The 23,423-nt window shown below is 38.7% G+C and overlaps 1 protein-coding gene across 1 annotated transcript; it reads left to right on the top strand.

Annotated features, from left to right (window-relative positions):
* The first annotated feature begins 1,189 nt into the window (after positions 1-1,189).
* Positions 1,190-21,126, top strand: Sugb (Sugar baby). The gene is made up of 14 exons (XM_034983357.2): positions 1,190-1,379; positions 2,330-2,407; positions 3,362-3,500; positions 4,588-4,807; positions 5,250-5,421; positions 5,902-6,119; positions 6,690-6,903; positions 7,996-8,093; positions 8,678-8,834; positions 9,652-9,836; positions 10,292-10,544; positions 11,237-11,448; positions 12,454-12,646; positions 18,876-21,126. The coding sequence occupies exons 2-14, from the start codon at positions 2,335-2,337 to the stop codon at positions 18,950-18,952; spliced, it is 2,211 nt and encodes a 736-aa protein (XP_034839248.1). The 5' UTR covers positions 1,190-1,379; positions 2,330-2,334; the 3' UTR covers positions 18,953-21,126.
* The last annotated feature ends 2,297 nt before the right edge of the window (positions 21,127-23,423 follow it).

Below are 23,423 nucleotides of genomic sequence, written 5' to 3'. Positions count from 1 at the left end.
ACAATAAGTCACTTTATAACCGACTTCAAAAAAGGAGGAGGTTCTCAATTCGTCGGAATCTTTTTTTTTTAATGTATGTAACCGTATTACTCGAAGACGCCTGGACCGATTTTGAAAATTCTTTTTTTATTTGAAAGGGTATACTTCAAAGTTGGTCCCATTTAAATTTGGTGAAGATCTGATGAATATCTTCGAAGATAGATACTGGAACTCCTCAACGGATAAGAGTAAATTGCTCGCGATCAGTGTAATAGCTTAGTAAACAGTAGATTTTAACCAGTCATAGCATAATTCCATAAGGCCACTAAAAATTGTGAAATAAAATTGTTTTACAAAAAAAATAAAAACCGACTTCGATACACAAACACTAAAAATTGAAAAATAATTTAATTTATTACCGAATATATTATGCATACAAGAGTTAATATAGTTCCATAATAGTATTTTTTGGGGTCGGTGCCAATGAGGTGCCATTGTGGAGTCTCATAAAAATATGAAGTCTAGACGATTCGCGCAGCTAAAACTAATTGGCACCGGCACCAAAAAGTATTATTATGGAACTATATTACTCTTGTATACATAATATATTCGGTAATAAATTAAATTATTTTTCAATTTTTAATCAAAAAGAAGTACATATCCTTACTGAATCTTGACTGCTTAGGCAGGAAGTAACCCTGCATCATCAGGGTTAATGAGTTAGATCCAGATTTTTTTAAAAAATATTTGCAAATGAGTCCAGACCCCTTAAAAAAAATTGATGTACATACATACATACAAACACCAAACGAGTGAGAACCACCTCCTTGTTTTTTTTAATGGAAGACAGACTATTATGATTTATACCAGCACGTGGTGCGTTGAAAAATGTTCGCGATGTTATGAATCCGTGCCTCGTCAGCGTGTCACACGCAGCACGGCCCGCGCCCGTCACGTGCGTCAAAGATTTAGGATTGTGAAATGATATTAACAACGTGAAATGAATAAACTAACGTGAAATAATTGTTAGGCACCCTTAATTAGGGTATTTGAATATTTTTATTTTAGGTATATTCTTTCAAAAACTAGGGTAAAACAAAATTGTTAGTGGAAACACTGCTTCATATCATTCTCCGTGATTACATACTCTTTGTTCTCCGCCAAAGAGTATAAAACTGGGCAACTGTCAGTTGCCTGCCAGGAACCAGGAATGCCAATAAAGCAATAAAGTATAATTCTAAAAGTTTTATTTTTTTATTAAAATTTCCAAATTCCAGTTCTAAATTGACGTAATCTGAATTAACTTCAATGTTTTGTACATTCCTTAGATTAAAGAACTGTAGATACATTCATTAGAAGTGAATACTCGTCATAAAACTGGGCCTTACGAAGTAATAAAAGTAAGTAAATAAACTTTTTAATTATGTATTATTCAACTGTATAACTAATATTTATGTAAGAATGTATACAAAATAACAATTGCCCGTTAGGTAGTAAATAATGTTTTGCCATATTAACTTATATTGCGAGTGGAAAGCATCAAGATTGTATTATTAAACTCTTATTACATTGGGTGTGATAAAAAATTCATGTACCTACTTACTCAATAAATTTTAAGACTAACCTAACCTAACCTAACCTAACCTAAGCAGTTTCACACCCATTGACGACGGATGATAAAATTAAAACTATTGTTTATAATGTTTACTATAACATTAATTAAGTTCATACTTAGTTTCTAAGTTTTAATACCCATACTATAATCCATACTAATATTATAAATGCAAAAGTGTCAGTCTCAGTCTGTCTGCAAGCTTTTCACAGCCCAACAGTTTAACCGATTGGGATGAAATTTGGTACAGAGTTAGCTTACATCCTGGGGATGGACAAAGGCTACTATTTATCTCGGAAATTCAAAGAGTTCCTACAGGATTTTAAAAAACCTAAATCCATGCAGACAAAGTTACAGGCGTCAGCTAGTTTTAAAATAAAACTGCCACATTACATACAACTATTATACAGTCAACTATTTTATTTATTAAGAATAAATAAAATAGTTGACTGTAGGGTAAAATCAATCTCCATTCCAAATTTCAGCCAAAACTGTCCAACAGTTTTTGTGTGAAAGAGTAACAAACACACACACACACATTCAAACTTTCACTGTCATATATTTTTTATAATATTTTTTATTCAAGTAAACTTTCACAAGTACTTTTAAATCATCGGATGCATCTACCACTGGTTCGGAATGCCTTTCCTACCGAGAAGAACCAGCAAGAAACTCGGCGGTTGCTCTTTTCAAATATTTAGTGTGAGTGTGATACTGATAATGATATTTGTTTTACAGGAGCAATGTTGCCCTCTAAGATGAATGTGAACAAAAAGCTACTGCCTATAAAAGGGCATTTCTTCTTATTCAATGCAGGTGAGTTGAGTGAAGGTACTGAGTCAGTACCCATTAACTGTGTCATGGTTTTGCATAGTCAGGGGACATCTTAACCACTAGGCTGTCACAGCTTTCCAATACATACTACATGAAGCAAAATATAACTACCTATAGTTCGTGCCAGGTCGACATGGCCATCAGGGTGTGAGGTGTGGGGACCCGCGCTATCCCGCACTGTCCCATCCCAATCCCACTTAGATTCCTGAGCGACAGTAGAGATCGGACCCCAGTGGGTCCGTTTTTTTCCAACCTCAGTGTATTTCAGATGTAAAAAGTAATAAACAAATTAATCCATAGTTTTCTTCTTCTTCCTTACCTTATCCCACGCTATGTGGGGTCGGCACGACATGTCTTCTTCTTCCACTGATTCCTGTCATTCGTCAAAGTATTATCCACAATCCATCCACCTTTTCTTTGGTCGTCCTCTCCTCTTTTTTCCTTCCACATGCATACTTAACTTTTTCTAGTGACATGGCTTACTTCCCTCCGCATTATATGCCCATACCATGCCAGTCTATTACCCCTCATCTTTTCTACCACTGGCGCTACTTTCAAACTACCCCTTATATATTCATTTCTTATCTTATCCATCCTTGTCACACCACACATCCATCTCAACATTCGCATTTCAGTCGCATGTACTCGCCTTTCATCCGTCCCTTTACCGCCCAACATTCTGAACCATACAATGTGACAGGTCTAACGACTGTTTTATAGATTTTCCCCTTAAGTTTAAGGGGCATTTGCGGTCGCATGAACACCTGAGACCTGTCGCCATTTCATCCATCCCGCATTCATTCTATTGTTCACGTCTCGGTCAATATTACCGTCGTTTTGGAAGAGCGAACCGAGGTATAGGAAATAAATCCATAGTATTAAGAACATAAATATATTTATAAGTGAATAAATATAATTTGTCCTTTTCCATCCTAGGTACCGCGCCTCTAGTTCCCTACCTATCAACGTATGCAAGACAACTAGGGTTTTCTTCGAGCACAGTTGGTTTGATTTACACAGTACTGCCGATATTTGGTCTCGTAGCCAAACCGCTATTTGGTGTCATTGCCGATAGGTATGAATTGCTATTTGTTATCCATACATACTAATATTATGAAGAAGAAGAAGTTTGTTTGTAATCGATAAACTCTGAAACTTATCATCATCATGATTAACCCATTGCTGGCTCACTACAGAGCACGCGGGTCTCCTCTCAGAGATAAGGGTTTTGGCCATAGTCTACCACACTGGCCATGTGCGGATTGGCAGACTTCACACACCGTTTGATCACATTATAGAGAACTCTCAAGCATGCAGGTTTCCTCACGATGTTTTCCTTCACCGTTAAAGCAAGTGATATTTTAATTACTTAAAAACGCACGTAACTCCGAAAAGAGGTGCGTGCCCGGGATCGAACCCGCGAATTCCGATTGGAAGGCGGACGTCCTAACACTCCTAACCACTAGGCTACCATAGCTCATTTTTCTAACAATTATGTTTATAACAATAAACACTAATTCAGCTTATCTAATATTATCTTTATCTAATGAATATTGTCTCTTATTGCCCTGAATTTTATAATACTCGTAATATTATCTGATAGCATTTTTGTTGAGACCAAATAAATACCTATTCAGATAATTTTATATGCCTCGAAAAACATTTTGAACATAGGAGAATGGTTGGTTCCACAGTTGGTTCGTATGCCAAACAAAGCATTTGGTTACTATCACTACCCTTATTATAAATGTGATAGTGTTTGTTTGTTGGTTTAATTACTATCGGTTTGCAGGATTGTGTTTCAATTACCGACATAATAGAATGAAAATCTTAAGAAAATCTTAATCTATCAATGTGGCTAATTCCTTTGTACACAATCTCTAAACTAAACTAAAATATCACGTCTAAATCTATTGCTATCCCTTTCATAATGTTGCTTGCGGAAAAGGAAAGCACTAGATTTAGACCTGTTAATTTAGTTTAGTTTAGAGATTGTGTACTAGAGAATCGGCCCCACTGTTACATAACTCCTAAAAGTTAGAGGTGCTTGCCCGGGATCGAACCCCGGAATCCCGAAAAGGGCGATGTCTTAACCACTGACTATCAGAGCTTTACACACAGCACTATAGATTATACTCACAATTTTTTTCCTCATTTTTCAGGTTCAAAATCCAAAAATCACTATTCATTCTCTTTCAAATAGTGACTATAATAAGTTTCTCCGCAATATACTTCATACCAGACAGTGGGTCGAAAGTGTCAGTTGAACTGGACTGCGGCGACGGCGGGACTGTGTTAAGGAGCTGCTACAACTCTGCAGAGCACGTTGACACGTGTAAAGTCACCTCGCTGGCCAGTCAGACCTCCCATGCTGTTTGTAAGGTATTATTGGCACCGATTCCGTTGTCTTTCTCTAAACTCAATTTAGAGTATCTGCATCCTTTCCTTTTTAACAATGCTAAAAAGGGACAGAACATGAACTTTACATTTAAAGACTCTAAATTTTAGTGCACGCTACAAAAACAGTAGGCTCGCGACTGTGTGCTAAAATCACGGGTTTTACCTTCTAAAAATTAAATTTAAAACTGTCAAACTGCGTCTGTCCTTTTCATATTACATTAGTAAGAAGAGGATGCAATACTCTAAAATTAGATTGTGCTCAGAATCAGTACCATTGTAATATTAAATCTTATTCCGTTACGAATCCGAGCAAAATATTCTTGATTAATACCCAGTTATGAAAAGCCGAAGTATTAATCTTATTTCGTAGCTGGGGTTACGAAACATTGGTTACCAACGTGGACAACTCTATTTGGCTTTCCAGATGAGCTGCGATATGACATCACCAAAGATGTGGCAAACAGTTTGCGAGCATTGGCACATACCCCAATACTGTTACAGCAACACTAAGAGCATAGAATACACTTCGTACATAAGCAATGTGACCACAAAAGACTCCTGCGTTTATATATCTTCACATAATGTTACGCTTGATGGTAAGTCAGTACCCTTATTATAAATGCGATTTAAAATGAAAATGAAAATGTGTTTGTTTGTTAGTTTGTTGGTTTGTCTTTCAATTACGTCGCAACGGTGCAACGGATTGACGTGATTTTTAGCATGGGTATAGATATAAGATCTGAAGAGTGACATAGGCTACTTTTTATCCCGGAAAATCAAAGAGTTCCCACGGGATTTTAAAAACCTAATTCCACGCGGACGAAGTCCTCCAGCGCTACCCCGGCGTGGATACCCCTTCCAGGTTAGCCCGCTTCCATCTTAGACTGCATCGTCACTTACTACCAGGTGAGATTGCAGTCAAGTCAAGGGTTGTGATGACGTGACGCGGGAGCTCAGTGATTCGTCAACTTGTGACAACTGTCACCCTCCCGCACCGCTCCACTACCACAGGAGCCTCCTCAGTTATACGATATACCTATAACGACTCTGTAATGCTGGTGTCTCTTTCTTCTCAGGGTTTTCATACAAACCGAGCTGCCGTATCGGTTCGGGCTACGTTGATATAAATGAGCCTTGTTCCCTCAACTGTAGCGACCAACATTTGGCCAATTTGATTGGCACAAAAAAGGCCAATATGACGTGCTTGAACAAAACTCTTAACTACCGGTTATGTGATTATAATGCTCAGGATTTGGCCAATGTGACTGGTGAAACTAATTTGTCCAAATGTCAGGTATGTACAAAGTGAACGGCGGGTGGCAACTGCCTTTCGGCCTTAACAGCGTCTTCGCCGGCGAAGACGAAGTCCCCGATTTCTAACGTCACCCGGACGTGGACTCACGCCACTCCCCCCCCCCCCCCTCCCCCTAACCTTAGGTACTCACTTTCTTGCCTTGGCAGGTTGACCTTTAGAGTCACCGGGTCTACCATGGGCCCCAACTTCCCCGACCAACCCGCTTATCTCCGATTTGAGACGCCGAGTAACTCTACATTTTATTTGATCCTAGCTGATTTTTTGCTACTTTCAGATAAAGTAGCTTTCTAATAGCGAAAGAATTATTTAAATCGGTTCAGTAGCTTTACCCTCTAACAAATAAACCTGGAATAGCGGTGGAATAGTTATACTCTGTTTTGTCTTTTTCCTTCAAATGTCAAATTACTGATGACAGAGAAAGACAAAACAGAGTATAACTATTCCACCGCTATTTCAGGTTTATTTGTTAGAGGGTTAGAGTTTATCCATCACAAAACAAACAAATAAATCTTTCCTCTTTATGATATTTTTCATCTGTTTATTTTTCAGGCAAATTGCGACCTAGACCCTCAAACTCCATGGCAGTTAATGGAAATCTGCGAGGGTTGGGATGCAGACGCTGCTCAAACTTGCCACCCCAAAACCAAAGAAGGGGAGAATTTTCCCGACAGTCTCTCTTTCGACGGCACCGTACTATTATCCACCACTATAGTTGAGCATAAATGTGTTTATATTCAGCTTAACCATATCCAAACGGAGGATGGTAAGAAAAACGCTTTTTTGCATTATTTTACGGCGATTACGTAGTGCACTTCTGTCATCCGAGTTCTATCCGTCATCCGTGAGTAATAGACATGTGTCCGCTATAGCTTAACTTAACTGAAAACCGCTGCCGTGCCTATAGCGTACCGTAGCGTTATTGTCGTAGCTAACAACGGTTATCAGCTAACATCTATGACGAACCACCTGACAACGCAACGCTGCCAACTGGCAACTGACAATGCATTGTTTGGTTTTTTGGTAACTAGAAACGCAATAATTATGCCTTCTCTTCCTTTCTTTCACTGAAAGTTGAGAAGGAGCGGTTATTGGCTACCGGCTTAGTAACTAAGAACTTGATAAACCAAAGCCGACCTTATCTCTATTACGCTAAGGCTTAACTGTACAAGTACTTGTCCATTACACTTTGATCTATCAATCTTGATACAGTTAGCCTTAGAGTAATAGAGATAAGGTCCTCTTTTTTTTATCAATCTTCGTGAAATGTTTTTGGTTAACTGGATTGTGGCAAACTATTCGTGCAGGCGTCCACTATAGTTTGACCTATGTCAATGATCATTATAATTAAACTTTGCTGCTATGAACTTAAGGTTGTGATTACTTTACGATATTCATGAAAGTAAAATTGGTTTTATTTTAGTGAATATGCGCGCGCTAGCTATACAGACGGTATTGATACGGCAGCTAGCTTAGTTACTACTACGGAAACCGCTGCGCGTTGCGCATATTAAATTAGTTGAAACACAACTCTGATACCGATATTCGGCAACGGTTATCAATATTGGTATTGAAACTAAATAACTGTTGATTAACCGTTGCCAGAAATAGCCAATAACGCCCATCTTTAGTGAGTAATTATGTCATAAGGTCCCATACAAAATATAAAGGAACGTATTTTCATGGACTCGGATCGGATGAGTGGACGGAGCGGAATCGTGTTCAGAGGGCCAATGTGATCAAACAGAGACGTTATTATAATTACTCTTTGGTGTATAATCTTAACGAAGCAGACAGATAACTCGACGACTCAGTTTGAAATGCGTCGACTATAATAACCTTGAATTGATATTTACAGGTTCCATACATTACCCGTTTTGCGAGTCGAAAGCTACGTATCAAATGAACGCAGAGTTGTTTCATTCGACTTGCAACATTAGCTGTAATAGTGAAATGGTATGTACTTTCCAACGGAAACCTGTTACTAACTCTACGCGCTCCATCCGTCCGTCTGTCTGTCAGCGGGCTGTATTTTGTGAACCGTAATAGGTAGAGAGTTGAAATTTTCACAAAATGTATATTTCCGTTATAATGTCAGTGACAGGTTGAGATCGCACGTCACGCGCAGCCTAAACCGCTGGTCCTAGAAACATGAAATTTAGAAGGTGTGTTCTTTGTAGAGAGTAGGATATCTACTAAAAATGGATTTTTCGAAATTCCACCCCTAAGTGGGTTAAATGGGGGTTTGAAATTTATGTAGTCCACGCGAACAACGTCGCGAGCATAAGCCAGTTGATATCTAAATATATAAAAGGATTGACTAACTGACTGATCTATCAACACAGCTCAAACTACTGGACGGATGGTTTTGAAATTTGGCATGCAGATAGCTATTATGACGCAGGCATCCGCTAAGAAAGGATTTTTGAAAATTCAACCCCTAAGAGAGTGAAATAGGGGTCTGAAATTTGTGTAGTCCACGCTGACTAAGTCGCAAGCATATAAGCCAGTTACATTTAACAGACATAAATTATTTCTAGGTGAACGAACTGTTCAAATCGGCGTTGGAGAGTCGCAAGGAAGAAGAGACGCAGTACACCAAACAGTTCTGGTTGTTTTTCCTACTCATGATCATCAGTTGGGTCGGTCAAGCAGTTGTCGTGACGTTTGCTGATGCTATATGCTTCAATCTTTTGGGTAAGAGATAATAGAGAGAGAGAGCCAGCGCGTGCCGGAACTTCGTTATTTAATAACAGCTGAAACTTTCTGTGTGTTGTCCGCAACATAGGGAGAAACGATCAGCGACTATGAATTTTGGATGGTGGCTGTGGGAGCTAGCAGATAATAAAGGTGTGAAAAATCTTACGTTAAAGTATGAAGATGAATCCAAAGTATGAAGATGGGATCCAATTTTTTGATATTTTCTTCGGAACAGTACTAGAAATCACGTCATGCATTGCCAGACACTTACTGTCTTGGCAACCCCATGCCAGACATTTTTTAAACTTTAAGAGTGTCGGTAGGGGTTTATGATGCTAAGAAAAATAGACTTTATTACTTGTTAAAGCCACCATAATCCAAACTATAAGTTCCGCAAATTGCTAATGCGAGTGGCCGCCATTTTAGTGACGTCAGCACTAGAGTGAAGTTTCGAACTGACTAGATTTTTATTTCGGCTGACGTCAAAATGACGTCATTTCGATGTAAATGAGATGCTTCCAGCGCAATAGCAATTTGCGGACCTTATACATAGTTATTGATCATTCTAGTCTAGTAAACCGAACGTCAGTTTCTTGTTACATTGTTTATTGTTACCCATTTTTATTGGTACCCACGGACACAGGACTCTGGCTCTTAGTCCATTACGATCGTTAACCCTTACAGAAAGTGATATAGTAATTGCCTAAAACCCATTAGAGCCCGGGATCAAACCCTCGACTTCCTGAACCGACTGACGTCTAATCACAAGGCTCGTGTAATTGGTTGCTCACCCTTTCCTTTCATTTAATTTCAGGTACGAAAATCTCGCTCTACGGCAGACAAAGGCTCTGGGGCTCGGTCGGCTTCGGTATATTTTCCCTTTTGACTGGAGTCCTGATAGACGTTATCAGTGAAGGAGCCGTCAAAAACTACACTGTGGCTTTCATACTGATGTTTGTTTTCATGACTGGAGACGTGATCGTGTCGTGTTATTTGAAAGTAAGTTTAGTACCTATAAATAACTGCCCTTTGAAAAGAGTAACTGCTAAGTCTCTTCTCCGGCAAGCCGGCTCTTCTCACTAGAAGCTGCTTTCCAAACCGGTGGTAGTACTGACATTTTCTTCTTGAAATGCCGTCTCCTATCGGAGGTTGGCAATCATTAGGGCTATCTGCACCTTGGACATTGCGGCTCGGAAAATAGATCGGGTACTCTTCCCGTACCATTGGCGTAAATTATTTAGCCACGATGTTCTTCTACAGTCTGGTGGTCTTCTGCCGGCTATTTTAACGCTTTTTAGCTTCCTGTGCGAGGTCGCCATTCCAGCACCTTGGGACCCCAACGTCTATCGGTTGTACGAATTATGTGCCCTGCCCATTGCCACTTCAGCTTCGCAAACCGTTGAGCTATGTCGGTTGAGGCATAGAACCGTAAAAATGTTATCAAATTCTTTCAGGTGGAATCAACTAAAATGTCCATAAATATCTTAGCGGATGTAGGCAGTCTCCTCACTTCATTGCCTACATTCGTCTTTATGCTGTGGACGATCGCAGTTGGTCTCTGTACGGGGCTCATTTGGCAGTTTTTGTTCTGGCATATCGAAGATATATCAGGCTTGTCCTGCGAAGGGGGATATGTGAAGACTCTGCAAGGGCTGGTCAGCGCTATACAGACGTTCGGTGGAGAAATACCCTTCATGTTTGTTTCTGGTATGTTATTTATTTCTTACTAGCTGATGTCCGCGACTTCGTCAGCGTGGAATTAGATTTTCTGGGAAATTGCCGTGGGAAATCTTTGATTTTCCGGGATAAAAAGTAGCCTATGTCACTCTCCAGGTCTTTATCTATATTACCCATACAAAAAAAAAACCGGCCAAGTGCGAGTCAGGCTCGCGCAACGAGGGTTCCGTAATTCAGTCGTATTTTTTCGACATTTTGCACGATAATTCAAAAACTATGATGCATAAAAATAAATAAAAATCTGTCTTAGAATGCACAGATGAAGACCTTTCATATGATACCACACTTGATATAGTTATCTACTTCGAAAATTGAAAATACTAATTATTAGTTCATGACCACAATTTAATTTTTTTTGTGTGATGTAACCACAAATTCACGTTTTTCAGATTTTTTCCCGAATGTCTGCTACAAGACCCACCTACCTGCCAAATTTCATGATTCTAGGTCAACGGGAAGTACCCTGTAGGTTTCTTGACAGACAGACAGACAGACAGACAACAAAGTGATCCTATAAGGGTTCCGTTTTTCCTTTTGAGGTACGGAACCCTAAAAATCACGTCAATCTGTTGCACCGTTGCGACGTGATTGAAGGACAAACCAACAAACAAACACACTTTCGCATTTATAATAAGGGTACTGATTTTTTTTTCTAATTCCAGGTTATCTTCTCCGAAAGTTCGGCCACACGAACACCATGAGTCTAGTACTGTTCGCGTTCGGTGTGCGATTCATGCTGTACTCCATAGTGACCAATCCATGGTGGATCTTGCCCATAGAAATGTTTCAGGGTATAACGTTTGGCATGTTCTACCCAACTATGACGTCATATGCCACGGTAGTATCGCCGCCCGGCACAGAAACCACTGTGCAGGTAAGAAAATAATACTAACTGATGACTGCAAAGTGACTGACATAGCTCAATGAATTAGCCAGCTGAAGTGGCAGTGGGCAGGCCACGTCTGCCGCAGAACAGGTGGCCGCTGGGGCGGTCGTGTTCTGGAGTGGAGACCGCCTATCGGGAAGCGCAATGTGGGTTGACCTCCAACCCGCTGGACTGACGACCTTAAGAAGGTAGCAGGAAGTGGCCGGATGAGGAAGGCAGAGGATCGTGTATGGTGGCGTGCTCTTGGGAAGGCCCATGTCTAGCAGTGGACGCAAACAGGCTGATTGATTGATTGATGGAACGCAATTGTATAATAGAAATGATGCCTACTAGTCACATCAGCAACTTTTTATCAAACGTCAAAACGCACGTTTAGTATGAAGCGTAAAACTGACTTCTCACGGCCATTTTATCTTTTTGTGTCAAATTTCATGTCAAAAGTACGATTTTAGTCCTTATTTTAAAGGTAGTGTTGACAAGACACTTGAACCATAGAGTTAAAACATGGATGTGTATATGTGTGCTAACCAGGCCACTTAAGCGATGTTAATTCGTTTGTGAGCCCTCGTCTATACCTACTATTATGAGTCAATGAAGCAAACTATGAAAAATCTCTATAATATATAAAAATGAATCGCTGAATGTGTTGCTAAGCGCAAATCTCGAGAACAGCTGAATTGATTTCGTTAATTCTTTTTTAAAATTATTTCTTTGAAGTACGAGGATGGTTTTTACGGAGAGAAAAAATTAAAAAAAAATCCTGAATAAGTCTAAAAACAACACTTTTCTAATTTAGATTCGTAATAATACTTATAAGTCAATTTAAACTTTAATGCCATACCATAAAGTTTAAGTGTTAGTAGAAGGGTTCCGGGAAGGCTGGCCTGTTTTCCCGAATAGTAGAATAAGTAGGTATTAAAAAACACTACTGTTAGGCGGTATGAAGTTCGCCGGGTCAGCTAGTTTAAGTATAAATAAATATCTCTGTTTCAGGGTGTGGTGGGCGCAGTGTTCGAAGGCGTGGGAACATCCCTCGGTAGTTTTATAGGCGGGCGACTGTACACCGCGTATGGCGGCTGGAACACCTTTCAATACTTCGGCATAGGCGCGTTCGTCGCATGCGCCCTGCATATGCTGGCGCAATACGCGCTCCGGAACAGACATCTGCATGTCAACTTGAGCCAAGGTAAACATGAGCTTGAGTAACTCTTGCCGGGTGTAAAGTGTCTTTATAGTCCGCGACAGATTGAGATGGTAATCGAAGTATGAGGCAGGGGGACGCCCGCACGTCACCCGCACTTGGTTAGCGCGGGGGATGTACGGGTGTGCCGGGCGGGAAATTTGGAATTTTATAATTTCTAAATATCTTCTGGTCTAGTCTGGTGGGAGGCTTCGGCCGTGGCTAGTTACCACCCTACCGGCAAAATCATGCTACCAGCATGCCACCAAGCGATTTAACGTTCTGGTACGATACTTATAGAAACCAAAGGGGTTTGATAAAAACTGGCATACCCCTTCCCGCACACCCGCACGTCACCCGCGCTCGGCCGCGGTGGGTGAGCGCGGGGGCTGTGCGGGTGTGCGGGGCGTACCCTCTCCGATTGCCATTTCAACCTGTCGCGTTCTATAGATGGGTGAACTAGAAGTAATAAAGAGTTCACTTCCAATACTTAGTTGAAGCAAATACCTATTTACCGCTATCCCACTCCGACTAACCAATTAGAGCGAGAAATTGGACCCCCAGTGGGGTACGATCTCTCGCTCTAGCTCGGCAGTTGAAATGGGATAGCGATAAGTAGGCTTTGTTTCAAGTAGGTTGTAACTTGTACGAGTAAATATTGAAATTCAGTACAAAGTAAAATTATCGTAATAGGGTATTTGATAGCATGTAAAATATATGATCCGAAATATAGGATATGGCATCCGTATTGAATGCCATATTAATATATAATATATTGCCATAATAATTTATAATATTTTCCTTATAATAAAAACATGCTGGTTACTTATTTGTGTAGGTATATATTTTATTTATATGTAAGGACCGCCTGTGGCGGTGTAAGCCTCCTCCAGTTAGACACCAGTGATTGACGTGGAACAGTTTTTAAAACCTGTCAAATACCCTATCGTTGAAATTAATGATTTTTGGATTTTTCGCTTTTTTTGTCCCACAAAACTACTTCGTGCCAAATTTCAAGATTGTAGTTTAACAAGCAGGAAGTTAGGTTTAGTGACGCGGCTTTGTGTGAAAATATGCTTTTTTTTTGTTTTTTTTTTTTTTATAAGATTTTTTTTATATAGAAATAACTTATGTATTTATACAACGCGACAGGTCGAGATGGCAATCGGGGCGAGGACGCCCCACACACCCGCGCTAACTCAGTGCGGCATAGCGCGGGTGACCTGCGGGTGTGCGAGGCGCCTCCTCACCTCATACCCCGATTGCCATCTCGACTGCCACATACATACCAGTGAATTTAAGTTTACATAAAATGTAAGAAATACTTAAAAATTTGATTGGCTGTGTTAATTTTATATTCTTAACTGCCAGGAGCAGTGACGCAATATAATATCGAATATTATAAGTTGCATAATTTATGGGTATTAAATATAATACACGACAGGTCGAGATGGCATTCGGAGAGACAATTCAGCTTTGTAGAGCGTTGTCTCTGTCACTCACACCTATGTGACGTTTTGTCGGCGTCAACGACAGAGACAATGCTCTACAAATCTCTCTGAAAGTCGATGTATATTACTTTATGATTTTTATGATTACTTTGTGCCGCGTACTGTGCTATTTGGTAGTTACTACATACATTATTGGTCATGTTATATGATTTATGAACCACGCTGTATAGTCCGTACAAAATGACTCCTCGCGAGCCATTTTGACTTTGTGACTGTCATGTCAATAGTACGAATCAACTTTAGAATAAGGACAAAATCGTACTTTTGACATGAAATTTGACACAAAAAGTTAAAATGGTGCGTGAGGAGTTAAATTTTACGCGTTATATACCTAAACTAGGGCACTCAAACTGGGTTTGTTTCATAGAAATTGACGGCATCGGACAAAATGAGACAATTTTATCCTAATTTGTTCCATAGAACAATTAAGATCTTGTCTTTCTTTAATTGTTAACGAAAGTAAATAAACTTTTCTTTTTTTGTCGGAATGTCATCAGGATCATTATTAGGGTTCCGTACCTGAAGGGTGCCAACGGCACCCTAAAATTGATTGTTATGACGTCAAAAAAACCGGCCAAGTGCGAGTCAGGCTCGCGCAATGAGGGTTCCGTACTACAGTCGTATTTTTCGACATTTTGCACGATAATTCAAAAACTATGATGCATAAAAATAAATAAAAATCTGTTTTAGAATGCACAGGTGAAGCCCTTTCATATGATACCCCACTTGATATAGTCATCTTACTTCAAAATTGAAAATACTAATTATTAGTTCATGACCACAATTTTTTTTTTTTGGATGATGTAACGACGATTTTCAGATTTTTCCCGGAATGTCAGCTATAAGACCTACCTCCCTGCCAAATTTCATGATTCTAGGTCAACGGTAAGTACCCTGTAGGTTTCTTGACAGACCCACAGACAGACAGACAGACAGACAACAAAGTGATCCTATAAGGGTTCCGTTTTTCCTTTTGAGGTACAGAACCCTAAAAAAGCAAGTTCTAAGAGAAATGCTTCTATGGGACATATTATGGACTTATCCCTCAACACTATACTATTTTTTACTGAATATAATGTTAGTTAAATTAAGTAACCACTAACCACTACTTGTCCTTATACTTGCTAGTATATTTTAGGTAAAAGTTTGGAATTTACTTAGCATGAAGTTTTTTACTGAAGTTATATATTTGACTTGCATAATAGTACCAAGAATGAAATTTTTACATGCAGTGACGCTCACGACTTTGTCCGCGTAGATTGAGGTTTTTTTAAAAATATATAGAATAGGTGGGAACACTTTGATTTTTGAATAGATAGGAACTTTTTGATTTTTGGGGATATAAAATATATTTTTCCATCCAGGATGGTGTGCCTTTGGCCAAGATTAGTTCAGCAGTTTAACTGTGAAAGGGTAAAGACAGACACACTTTGTGTGAGGTAACCGCAAATTCACGGTTTTCAGATTTTTCCCCGAATGTCTGCTATAAGACGTAAGTACCTGCCAAATTTTATGATTCTAGGTCAACGGGAAGTACCCTGTAGGTTTCTTGACAGACAGATAGACAACAAAGTGATCCTATAAGGGTTCTGTTTTTCCTTTTGAGGTACGGAACCCTAATAAATCTGTTCATATTTGATAGAGTTGTGGGGTAAAATCAATTAAAAAAATCATCCAGGATGGTGTGCTTTTGGCCAAGATTAGTTCAGCAGTTTAACTGTGAAAGGGTAAAGACAGACACACTTTCGCATTTATAATACTACTAGATGTACTTAGATTGTTATAATATACGCAGTTTATACCTACTAAACAGTGGCGTGCAGCTCATAGAAGCATAAACGCACTGCTTACCCTCATTGTAAGAAATCAATGCTTACTTTTTCATTATAACCTGCCGTAAAACAAGTTCATACCTAAATGCATACCCTGGCTTGAAATCCTGTGCACGCCACTGCTACTAAACCTGGTTGACCTGCCCCGGCTTCGCACGGCGAGCTATATATTCCATAGACAAAGTATGGGTATGAACATTGTGTTATACCTATTAGAATGTAGGTAATGTGTTGTATGCTATATGCTATGTATTATGGTTGAGAGTCTACTTTTTACTAATCTATTATACTGATCGCGATCTATTTGCTGTTACCCGTTGAGGAGTTCCGCAGGGTGATAACGTATCTCGTAACAAGCGTAAAGGTACGGACAGACGTGCTCAAAAAAAGCGTGCTTTTATGCTAGCTTAATGTTAGCATGCTCATTAAATAAACTGTAGAGTTATATGTTGTATGTTGTACTGAGTACATGCTAATAAGCAAACCCTGTTCAGACGCGCTCGGAGCACGCCCCCTTCTACCCGCGCCTCAGGTAGCATGCTCGAAAATCAAACGTCGGTTGATTTTTGAGCATGCTCGAAATAAGCATGCTCATTACATGACACACGTGCTGTGCTACTAATGAGCACTTGCTCAATAAAAGCATGCTTTCGTGCTAGTAATGAGCACGTCTGTCCGTACCTTAAATCTCGCGATCATAGCTGTCGAACGTCCGGCTAGAGAGAGACAGCAAATGAACTGTCGGATTGCTACTGCTGTCGCGTTGCCGTCGCTACTGCGATGTTTTACCTAATCACCCCGCCGTCCTCTATTTTCTAAACTGTTCATCGAAACTTAACTAAACTTGCTTTTATTAAGAAAAAAAATTGTGAAAATCGGTTCAAATTATGGGGTAAAATCATAAAAAATTAGATCCCGTATCCCGAATAATTTTGTTCGGGATAGAAACTACCCTATTATGTAAACTCGGAGTATCAGCTACCACTGTATTGGAAAGTGTAACTCTCACATTTATTTCAAGCTACGACTAAAACCTAATAAATAACTATCAGTTTTATGCCATTAGGACTGAAAACGGTTCTAATTTGCATTTTAATTTTTAAACGCTGTATTTTCTTGTACTTAGGTTGTCTTTTTATAAGTACTTAATAAAAAATCCACATTACCTTATCTGTACTTACTTATGACGTAATTTATTATTAACAATTCGAACAAATCAGATCAAAATATTATTAAGTTAGTAAGTGATAATTATTGAAATCGTATATTTATTAGATAATACTTATAATTATAATTATAATAATTATAATTTAAAATTATATTTGAATGTTCCTATCTACTTATGTTTTTTTTACGGATTAGGTAGTTTGTGTATTCCACTGAAGTTATTCCTTACAAGTTCCTTATAACCAGTATTATTTAACGTTACTTTTAGTCTTATAATATGTATTATGAAATATATTTCATTGGTCATTTACAAGGCAAAATGTGTTTAATTTCTTCACCTGTTTCCGTTCTTAGGTTTAATAGGTTCAAATTTTGTTATGAAACCTAACCCTATGTTCTAAGGCTTAGTTATACATAAGTGGTACGTGTCTAAAATAGTATTGGTACTGATTCTGATGGCTACAAAATTTTTGAATATTCACTTACTCTAAATTTTGATTTAAGAGAAAGACATGATATTATTCGTAATTTTCTGCTATTGATTTTACAAAAAAACAAGTGCGAGTCGGTCTCGCTCATGAAGGGTTCCGTATCGCCATTTATTAGTGATTTAGTAAATAAATATTTTCCTGAACACATTTAAATTTTTTTGTGTGATGTAACCATAAATTCACGGTTTCGAATTGTTTCCTTAATTTACTTGTGCAATAAGACCTGCCTACCTGCCAAATTTCACGACTCTAGGTTTACTTGACAGACACGACAGAAAGACAACAAAGTGATCCTACAAGGGTTTCTTTTTCTTTTTGGAGGTACGGAACCCAAAAAAGAGGTTATTTATAACAAGATACTTAGTATTTCGATGCTAGACAACATATTATCAAGATCATACGAACTTTAACATATACCATAGTACCTACCCTCGACAATGTATAAGTACGTGACAGGTCGAGTTGACAATCGGGGAGGGAACACCCGCACGCCCGCACAGCCCCCGCGCTAGCCTCGTGCGGGAGAGCGCGGGTGACGTGCGGAAGTGCGGAGTGTCTCCCCGCCTCATACCCCAATTGCGTCTCAACCTGTCGCAGACTATAGGTGTAAAAGCTGTCAACATATTGTACATAAGTTCCCCATAATATTATTAATAACATTTCGCGAAACAGGGTTATTCGACAGTGTGTGTTGCTAAATTTAATTTTCAGGTATAATGAAGCAAGTACATTCCAACCTTTTATTTAGTTTATACTATTTTGCAAATGAGTTGAAAACGCTAAGTTTTTGCTAGCGTTCTGGTTACACCCCGTATTTTTAGTTTTCGGCTATTTGCTGTGCAGTGTGTGGCATACACGTATTGCCATCTTTAAGGTAGGGGTCCTTTGATGCGTATGAACGCAACGCATACCTACAGGATGCGTACGCTAAATGTTTGTTACAAATATGTATATCACATCGTCACACTAAATATTTGATTATTTAGTATTTGACTACACTGTATCGGGTATCCACGGAGAGAAGTTAGTATATGGCTCTCTCTGTTACAAAAAACTCAGTGGGCATAATTTTGAGTTACAGGCCAATCACGAACGAATCTATGTTTTCGAATTGAATTTCGAATGTTTTTTCAAACTTTAGATTATAATATTACTTAGTATTGATTTAAACTTTAGAAACATGTTTTTTTATTTTATTTTTATACCAATTACGAATATGTTGCATTGATTTCAGGTTATACATCTATAGTAAAATATGGGCAAGAAACCGATACAGTTTATATTTTAGAAGATATGGACGGAGCCAGATAGCATTTCTTCAAATACCAACTTGTTTTTTTAATATTTATTTAGATAAAATATATTATATAACATAAGTAACGGGTGCTCGCGTATTCGTCGTTGGATTTAGGTATCTTAAAATTTAAAAAAAAATACTATATCACTCTTACTATATCTATGCAAAAAATAACGTCGATCCGATACGACGTGATTGGAGAAAAAACCAAAAAACAAACACTTGCATTTACAATAAGTAAGTAGGTATAACTAGTAATATCATGTGACAATGGCAGTGGTCCGACCGCCGACGATGAACGAGAAACGAGTAGAACTAGAAACTTAAACGAGTTGGCGATCAGCGGGAAGCGAGTGTGTAGTTTCGATAGTTTTGTCGCCGGGCTATAAGCGAGTATGCAAGTGCGACGAGCGATTACTCGCGCCATTCGCAGTCCTGTGCAAACCTGCGTGCGCGTTACCCGTGTTCAAGCGAGCGAGCATCGCTGAACGAATATCGCTGAGCGAGTTTATTTTTGACAGCTCGTCGCTCAGCGACGAAACTAATAAAGCGAGTCGTCGCCGGCAGTGTGAACAGTCAGAGAGCAACTTTTGATATATGCATCTCTTTCGTTTACACGGAATGTAGGTACATTTATTGTGCGTTTCTTGAGAGAGAAAATCGCCGATAGTTAGTTGTTTTCTCGCCGGCCGGCGGTCGGACCACTGCCTAATTCTGGTGTGCACAATCACTAAACTAAACCTAAATAATGAACAATCTGATGACCGAAATTAATATAGGTCACTTAGCAACGTTGTTATTTATTTATCAAAAATTGTGTGATATTTTTGACATTTAACAATATCTAGCGATATTGTATATAGTAACTTATCGACAGACTAGCTCTTAAGACCGCGATTTCGTGCTTGTGGACTACACTCCAACCCGTATTTTTTCTCCCTTACAGCGATCGCGCACTCATCCTATCCGAATCCGTGAAAATACGGATATAAAAAATAACAGCTACGACATATGTCATAAGCTACCATACAAAACAAAAAGGAACGTATTTTCACGGACTCGGATCGGATGAGTGCATAACCGCGGTTAGGGGTTGAATTTTCAAAAATCCTTATTAGCGGATGTCTACGTCGCGTCGTAATAGCTATCCGTATGCCAAATTTCGGCCCGATCCGTGCAGTGATTTGAGCTGTGCGTTGATAGATCAGTCCGTCAGTCAGTCGTCTTTTCTAAATATATAAAAGGAAAAGGTGACTGACTGACTGACTGACCTATATCAACGCACAGCTCAAACTACTGGACGGATCGAACTGAAGTTTGGCATGCAGTAGCTATTATGACGCAGGCATCCGCTAAGAAAGGATTTTTGAAAATTCAACCCCTAAGGAGGTGAAATATGGGCTTGAAACTCTCCAGAAAAATAGTCCACGCAGACGAATGACTTTTATATGAATAATATAGATAGATGGATTACGGATAGACTGATCTCGATCCTTCTTTTCAAACTAAAAGACTCGTATATTGCTCCCTGCGGAAAAGGATAGAAATAGAATTAGGCCTATCAATTTAGTTTACAGATTGTGTACAACAGAATTGGCCACATTATAAAATTTTATTTGGGCATTTTAATTTTAGACTGTATTATAATATTTAAGAGATAAAAGCTACTAAGTTAGTACACTGGTGCTGTCACACATACAGGCAACCTCCGTGGCGGCCGAAGCGTGAGAATATAGAAAACTAGATGACGCCCGCGACTTCGTTCGCGTGGATTTAGGGTTTCGAAAATCCCGTGGGAACTCTTTGATTTTCCCGGATAAAAAGTGGCCTCTGTCCTTCCCCGGAATATAAGCTTACTCTTTGCTGAATTTCATCAAAATTGGTTGAACTGTTGGGCCGTGAAAAGCTAGCAGACAGACAGACACACTTTCGCATTTATAATATTAGTATGGATTAATATACCCGTTATGTAGGTAGGTACTCGTATTTTTACTATATGCGTCCTGGATACAGGTTTTTAAACCCCGCGAGACCGATTTGAATTTCTTTAATGAAAAGTTTCCTAAACTAAACCTATTTAAGTATGTTAAGTCATGGCAAGGTAAATAGATATAAAATCATTATAAAATACATTCAAACTTCCACAGCTAATAATTAGTATTATTAGGATAAGGATACATCAATTAATAAAAGATTTTCAACTCATTTATAGTTTTATTTTTACCCACGACAAAATGGAACCAAATATTTTTGATCACCCAGCCTCATATCGGATAGATATAGAGTTGTTTAGAGTTAGGCTGTCGATATACGTGTGGTTTTTTCATCCGGTCAGGCTACCTGAAGATGTAAATTTTTCTGCTTAGGCTTTTCTTATAAGGCAACCTAATATGGTTGGATTGGGCATAAAATAATCTTTCATATTATATCCATACTATTATTATAAATGCGAAAGTGTGTCTGTCTGCTAGCTTTTCACGGCCCATCCGTTAAACCGATTTTTATGAAATTTAGTACAGAGATAGCTTGCATCCCGGGGAAGAACATAGGCTAATTTTTATCCCGGAATATCAGAGTTCCCACGGGATTTTTAAAATCCTAAATCCACGTGGACGAAGTCGCGGGCATCATCTAGTACTTACATAAAAGAAACATGAAGATTGTTTCATGATCAACCTATCGCCGGCTCTCTAAAGACCATGGGTATTCTCTCAGAGTGAAAATGGTTATGACCATAGTCTACCACGCTGGCCATGTGTGGATTGGTAGACTTCACACACCTTTGAGAACATTATGGAGAACTCGCAGGTATGCAGGTTTTATCATGATGTTTTCTTCACCGTTAAGGCAAGCGAAATTGAATTACTTAAAACGCACATAACTTCGAAAAGTTAGAGGTACGTGCCCGGGATGGAATCCTTGAACTCCGATTAGAAGGCGGACGTCCTAACCACTAGGCTAAAAGCTGTGAAGTGCACCGACCAGAAAAAAAAAGGTGAATTGTTTGCATGTGGTTTGCATTTTACTAAATATTTTTTTTTTTTGCATTTTACTAGATATTTATTAGCTATCATAAGTTGACACTTGTGGTGCGAACTTGGCGAAGGATTTTTTGGCGCGTAGCTAAAATCGAAACTAACGCCGCCATCTTGTGAAGTGTCACGGCTGTCTCAAAGTAAGTAGACCTCAAGTCATAGAATACGTAGACTAAAAAAATAAGTACTAAATTCTTATACTTTCTATAAGTGGCATTGTCTGTGTCTTTATAAAAGTGGTGTTGCTAAGTTAAAAAATCTGAAATTCTCTGTTTTTTTTAAATACCAGAGCCATTCCATATAATAATATCACAATTAAACAACAGCATTAATGTGTATGTAAGCTGTGATAGCCTGGTGATTAGGACGTCCGCCTTCTAATCGGAGGTTGGGGGTTCGATCCCGGGCAAGCACCTCTAACTTTTCGGAGTTTTGTGCGTTTTAATTAATTAAATATCACTTGCTTTAACTGTGAAGGAAAACCTCGTGAGAAAATCTGCATGCCTGAGAGTTCTCCGTAATGTTCTCAAAGGTGTGTGAAGTCTACCAATCCGCACATGGCCAGCGTGGTAGACTATGGCCAAAACCTTTCTCACTCTGAGAGGATACCCGCGCTCTGTAGTGAGCCGGTGATGGGTTGATCATGATGATGATAAATGTGTCTGCATATTTTAGCTATATATAGCACTAGGTAAATATATTATTTAAGCAGGTAAACACGGTAAGTTGTAAGTCCAGGGCCTATTAAAGTAAAGTAAGTAGGTAAAGTAAAATATGCTTTATTGTACACCAAAACCAAAACTATATTAGACATATAACAAAGATAGCATGTACAATAGGCGGCCTTATCGCTAAAATAGCGATCTCTTCCAGGCAACCTTAGGGTAGAGGATATTATAAAAATTAAAGAAAGCGGAAGTAGGTATTAATGGTTTTTATTAATCTTTCTCGATGTGGAAAGAGGGACGGCTGGCTTTCCTATTTTGAATTAAACATTTTTAGACCTTTCCAGTGCCACCAGATTTTTATCAAAAATAAATAGTTAGTGCTAGTGCTAAATCACCAACTGAGTTGGTACAATAGCTACGAATAACATTGGAAAGGTGTCATAAATTGTAAGTCGATGGTTTAATAGAATTAATGGTACCTATAATAATTATAAAAAACGCAATCACCTGCTATTAATTGTTTAAAACCATCTAAGACCACCTAAATACTCAATAAATATATATTTAGGTACGTAAATCATATCCTAAAACCCTTTTTTAAAGCACTATTATACCAATCTTACCTAGCTCTAGGTACTTATTTTATTTTAGTAATTATTTACTAGTTTCATAATGCTTCCTTTATATTCTGCTTGTGTGAGCTCAATATGAAATAGAGAAACAGGAACTGGTTCATTGACTCATTCATACGATACAACTGAACCACAAAGGTACATCACTGT

This window comes from Maniola hyperantus, chromosome Z, assembly GCF_902806685.2.
Source record: "Maniola hyperantus chromosome Z, iAphHyp1.2, whole genome shotgun sequence".
In the NCBI taxonomy this organism is placed as follows: Eukaryota; Metazoa; Arthropoda; class Insecta; order Lepidoptera; family Nymphalidae; genus Maniola; species Maniola hyperantus.
The sequence above is the reverse complement of the archived record's forward strand: the minus strand, read 5'-3'. Positions and strand labels throughout refer to the sequence as shown.